Genomic DNA, 5,914 nt, shown 5'->3' on the forward strand with positions numbered 1-5,914 from the left:
ACTTGCGGAAAGTTCGCAGAAAATTTGTGAAAACCCCCAAAATTCAACCCATATTTTTTGAGTCTCACACCAATGCCTTAGCCACAAGACACATTCCCCATCTTTAAAGCAAACGTTCGTGAAGTATCAGCTACCAGTTGGTACCACTACAATAACAATGTAGCACTCTCTATCTTATACATTTAGAAGCAGGTATTATATTGTGATCCCCTGCAGTAATGTCAAATATTGCACAGAGAGCAAATCACTGACTCCACATGGAAACAATACGAGTGAGATCACCTCCCTCGCATGCATACTGCCCTTCCCTCTCTCAGGAAATTATCACACTGCTGATGGTGTTTGCTGTTCTGTAGAGCTCTCTCTCCCATAGTGTTTGGCAATGATACAATAGTTCACAGATCACTGCCCCTCTTTACTTCCCTGCTGAGGTATAAATATTTTGGCGAGGCTCCAGTCATTTTCATCTGTGTTTCTGGATAGCTTCACACTAAAGGGGAGGCTCTGGACATTTCTTAGTACTACTGTGAGGAACATGGGTGCATTTTCCTGTAGATTACATTGAAGCATATGGGAGCTGGCTTCCATCTTTCACAAATGGCCAGCCCAAGTCAGCAGCAAACTGAGGACATAGCTAGGGAATGTTCATTGTCAAGCTGATATTCTTGTTTGTTAATGTTTGCTTTGGGACCTGGGTGGATGTAGCCTCCCAATTCAATGGGTGCCCAAACAGACACAGACAGACATGCAGAGCAGACGTGGTGACAGATGGATGGACATGCAGATGCTGTAGCTCTACGGCTCCCAGGACTTCGAGGGCATCTCAGCCTTGCCATACCCCTCCTGGGCATATCCCAAACATGCAGGGGAGGGGGGATGTGGTCCAGTGAGGGACCAAGGCACAGCCTCAGCATAGGATTGGCTCTGTTCTATGTGGCCACCCCACTGCCACCCACTTGCGGTGATGAGACACCTCACCTGGAACATGGTGGGGGAAGCAGCTCTGCTCAGCATCCAGACCTGGCTGCTCAGAGCAGGAAGAAGCCCCACCGTGAGTCCAGCACCCAACACCCTCCAGTCTCTGCTGTCTGGAGACCACACCAGGTTGGGGGATCACCTCCTTTCCAGCCCATAACCCCACCCCGAGACTCCCTCTGTCAGATACTGCCCTTCAGGCCTCTGTAGCAGTGTGCTTCTTTGATACTGACTGTGCAGCAACATGACCGGGAACAGAGCAACCATGTTCTGTAGGTGGAATTGCACACAGGGTTTCATTATTTCTGTTGGTGTAGCTAAACCCATGAACCCCTGCTAAAGCTGCCCCTGCACTGGGACAATGCTGGCAGTTGTACATATGTGCAGACACAACTTATTACCTTTGCAGATGAAGCTGTTTTGCAGCAGTTCTATATGTAAGAAGAGGAATATTTTTCCTGCTTTTATTTTCACAAATTTCAAGACATTAGAATCTGCATTAGTCATCTGCTGGGCTAAAAATTACTTTGGCTGTGAATTTGCCTCAATCATTGTACTCCCCTTTCCCTCAGCTGGCAGCATCTTGCTTCCCAGCCCTTGAGGTCTTCCTCTCTCGTCTTCTCATGTTCCTATCGCCCTTCCCTCAAAACCCCATTCCTTTTCTGACTCCTGTGCACCTATTAGCTCAATCCTTCCTAAGTTCCCCTCTCTTCACTCCAGCCCCACTTTATCTTTGGAGACAGCAGTTATATCTCATCAGCTTGGACCATCCCTTCCCACATCAGTGGATGTACAGACCAAAAGTCCATTTTATGAATAGTGGCTGACAAAATGTGCTTTGACAGTTCTGTAACTGGTGTGCATTCTTGTTGATTCTTTATTCAAGCAGAGAAAAGACAAGGATTATTTTAGTGTCATTTAACACAAAACAATCCCTAATTTATTTATATTATAGTGATGGCTAGAACCCCTAACTAAATTGCAGACTAGCAACCTAGCCACTAGACCACCCTTCTTCTCCTGCTATCCCACTCTCTGAGATAGGCAACTAGAGATTATTCAGATGTTATAGTGATGAGTGCCTCAAACATACCTACACTTAAATTAGATAGAGTGATCCCAGCACAGTACTTTTTTGTGACTACCAAGGAAGAGTGTGCACTATATACATAGACTCTTGGAGACTGAAATATACTTCGTTGGCCTCTCTTCCAGAAGGCAGGTTGCTGGATACAGACTTTGGTGGACTACTTCGCTATTCATAGGATAGTGGCTTCAGATCTCAGTGTCCAGATCCTGCTTGTCTGGTTCAATTGGGGATGGATTTCTTTCCTGGTTCGAGTGGTGATGTATTTAGTCCCTAACTTTTGTCCACCTCTATAAACTGACCTTACAGAACTGGTAAGAGAATCAAGTCCTAAGGCTGTCTCAGAAACAACACTCCTGCCCCCTTTTTATTAGATAACATGTAACAATAGCAAAATGTACTAGATGTATTTTCACAGTCACATGGGCAAAGTATGGCATACGGCATAGCACATGTTGACCTACATGCCACCCTGTACACATTAGCATGGCATGTAATGAAAGGATTGAGAGAGTGATAGCAACTGGATGAAACTGAAAGTTTCTCTGTAAAAAAAAAAAAAAAAGACTTTTATTTGGAAAGTTAAATGTGACTGACACCGAAAATGTTAAATCCGGGTTCATTTTGAAAGTAAACCCTGTAATGCTAACTTTGAAATTACAGCAATACAAAATCTTTAAACATGCATGATATTTCATCACCTCTATTAAGATTAGTGCAGTTAGATGAACAATAAATGCTTTTTTGTTAACAGAAATATGTATTTTTTGCTTGTTCAATGAAAAGTTGAAAGGTAGCTTCATTATTCATTACTGTAACAATATAAAAGCTTACAGTGCAGTTCTAATTCACACTAGGTACAAAAAAGCAGGCACCATCCTGCAGGTGCTTCACACAAATACAGGGACCTCAGTGATGATCAGGGCCTTAACTCAACAAATATCCTCAGCTGGTGTAAATTGTCATAGCTCCATTGATTTTAATAGAGATATGACAATTTACACCAGTTGAGGATCTGCCCCATGGTATGTAATCAGAATTACACCTTCTCACTTTATTGTAAAAGTATTTTTTTTAAATTGCTTCTTACTCCCATTGGCACTACAGAGTCATCCCAACTGCTGGGGAATGAGCTGGGTTTTCTTCCTGCTCACACTAGGGCCAAAAATTAATTAATAGCTGTGCAATCCCACCAAGGTAAATTAGACTAGCCCATTGGACACAACAGGGTTATACTGATATAGCTGAGGGTAGGTTTGACGTACACTATGAGATAGTAAGCAGGGAAAAGAATTTGGAAAAGGAGCTACAGCAGGAATTAATCTTTTCCTGTATGATTCCCAGACTACATAGACAGCAAAGATCCTGCAAAACCAACAAATCACAGGATAATAATGAAAATTTTTATTTATGATGGATTTCAGGTGAGTAGCTGCAGGGGAAGAGTGTGTTCAAAGCAAACCAAAAAGAACTCCTCACCCATGGCAATATCTTTGCACAGACATGCCTGGCCAGATCCCCAGCTAATGTAAATCAGCAAAGCTTCACTGAAATCAGTGGAACTATATTTATATACATAAGAAGTCTCTTTAGTAGAATTACACCAGCAGTGAATTTGGTCCTACGTAATGAGTGGACAAATGACACATATTTAAGTGAGTCCAGATATTTATTTAACCAAACCAACTATGCATTTACATAATTATGAAAATGTATTTGTACTACAAAAAGAAACAGATAAATAACATGGGTCTAAACATACAGCTGCTTTGAGCATGGAATGTTCAGTGAAGTCATGTGCAGAGCTGCTGTAGAATTGTGTCCTTTGCCTGTTGTACTCTATGGAGAAACTATATTTGTAAGAAAAAAGAAAAGACAACTAAGCATGAAAATATATGTTTATATTAAGGGCCAAATTCTGGCTAACACATACAAAGGACCTGATCCAACTCCCAGTGAAATCAAAAGGACTCTTTCCCATTGTCATTGCATCCTACACAGCAAAAATCCATGTAGTACCTTTACTGAAAGTTTTATTTTCTTAAAAATTAGCATCTCTCTAAGCTGCATCCTTCCCTCTGCCTTTCAGAATGTTAGTTTTCTTAGTAACAGCTTGAATTATGTTTTAAATATAGTACAGTATTTGTTTAATACTTAGCTTCACTCTCTGCTCTCACAGTTTTTATTATCCCCCTGCAAAACAACTGGTAATACAGTGGGCAACTCATGAGTAGCCAAAAGACACAAAGCAGTGATGCACACTCTAAAGAGAAGAAAATGACTTAGCTGGGAGCATGCAGACCCCATTCTTCCGCTTCTACTCACAAGAATATTCTACATTATTTTATTGTGGGTTTTCAGTAGATGTTTTGGCTGTACGTGGTTGGCGTTTTTTGCACGTGTCTTCCAAAAAGGACTTGTAATCAATTCGCCCATCCAGGTTGGGATCAAACTTAGATAAAATGTGGTAAACCTCATCTTCATCTAGCAGAAGGTTACAGAGCTTCAGGACAGATCTGAATTCTGGCAAAGAGAGGTAGCCGTTGCTGTAAATATCCAGCTTCTTAAAAGCTCTTCGAAGGGTCTTCCAGTCCCCTCGTAACTACAGCCAGAAAGAAAACAATTGGGACGCTGAATTACCACACTGAAATAACAACCAAACCATTATGCACTGTGAGGCACAATGTCCCTCTTAATATTTCATCTGAACTAACAAATTGTGAGGTATGCAGTAGCATGCTTTGCTGTACGTACCCGCACACTCACACAGGTCAGCATACAGGAAAGGTTCACATAATATAATTTGCACTTTGATAGCTTTCTTTCCCTCAAGGGTCTCAAATGGCTTTATAAACATTTAGGCTTCTAACTATGGGCATAGAAGCATAACTTCAGGCAACCATTTTTTAAAATTTTTGCTTTAATAAGTGGCCCCATTTTCAAAATCTAACTGAGGTCAGTGGCAGTTTGACAAATCAGGTCACTTATGTAGACACCTAATATGGATTTATGAGTCTAACTTTAGGGACCCAAGTTTGAAAATCTTGGCCTCCAGGCTCAGCTGTGGCTGGCTCTCATAAGAGCACAATGGTGGGGGGGAAAGTGAACAGTGCCAAGGAGACTTCCCCCGCTTTTCCCCCTGAACATGGGCTAGGCACAATTCCTGAAAAATGTTTTATTGGTTGGCCTTTACTGGAGATATATCTCATCCTGTCCCTTCCATAACTCATCCACGTGGTATTTTCTTTCAAGGATTCTTCCTTATCACCATTTCATTCTTGACAAGTGGAAGTTTCTGGAAGCTGTCATACAGGATCTCAACATCATACCACAAGAAAAAATATGCTCCGTACTTGGATAATAGTGGCATGATCTCAAACACTGTAGGGGTCTGCCTAAAAGTAAAGTATTATGTATGCACAGGCAACCTGTGTTTGCCTACTAAGTATTCTAATTCATCTACTGCAGATATTTCAAAGGTACCACCAATGTACACAGTAAAACATAAAGTGCAACATCAAATCGAGACGAGTTTAGTACAGCTCCTACTGACTCAGCCAAAGTAAAGCTCCTACTTCATCTCATTTAATAAAGCCGCTGTCCATGGACAATAAGGATCTGCCTCATTTGTAAACACATGCAGACTGCAGACATAGCAAGTTCTGCCACTGAGCAGAGAACTTTGATGATTGTTCTAGTGTCTGGCTACCAGCTGGCAGATAAAGCCAGTACACTATGAGTACGTTCTAGCACCGTTGATCACTGGACTTTTATATTCAACAGCTAAGCAATTTAAAATGGATAAGAATTCACATTTAAAAGTAAAGCCACTAGCCATGACAGCCATCATAC

General features: G+C 41.5%; 1 protein-coding gene across 4 annotated transcripts in view; it reads right to left on the reverse strand.

The window, feature by feature from the left end:
- Window positions 1-2,598: 2,598 nt before the first annotated feature.
- Window positions 2,599-5,914, reverse strand: part of LOC119854938 (EF-hand calcium-binding domain-containing protein 6-like) — a 94,995-nt gene continuing 91,679 nt past the window's right edge. For 2 of the 4 annotated variants that reach the window (XM_038400208.2, XM_038400207.2), the window contains exon 18: window positions 2,599-4,664. In XM_038400208.2, the coding sequence (XP_038256136.1) occupies window positions 4,407-4,664 (258 nt within the window). In that variant the 3' untranslated portion in view covers window positions 2,599-4,406. The remainder of the gene's footprint in view (window positions 4,665-5,914) is intronic. The other 2 variants (XM_038400209.2, XR_005292691.2) reach the window with 2 other exon arrangements.

This window comes from Dermochelys coriacea, chromosome 4, assembly GCF_009764565.3.
Source record: "Dermochelys coriacea isolate rDerCor1 chromosome 4, rDerCor1.pri.v4, whole genome shotgun sequence".
Lineage (NCBI taxonomy): Eukaryota > Metazoa > Chordata > Testudines > Dermochelyidae > Dermochelys > Dermochelys coriacea.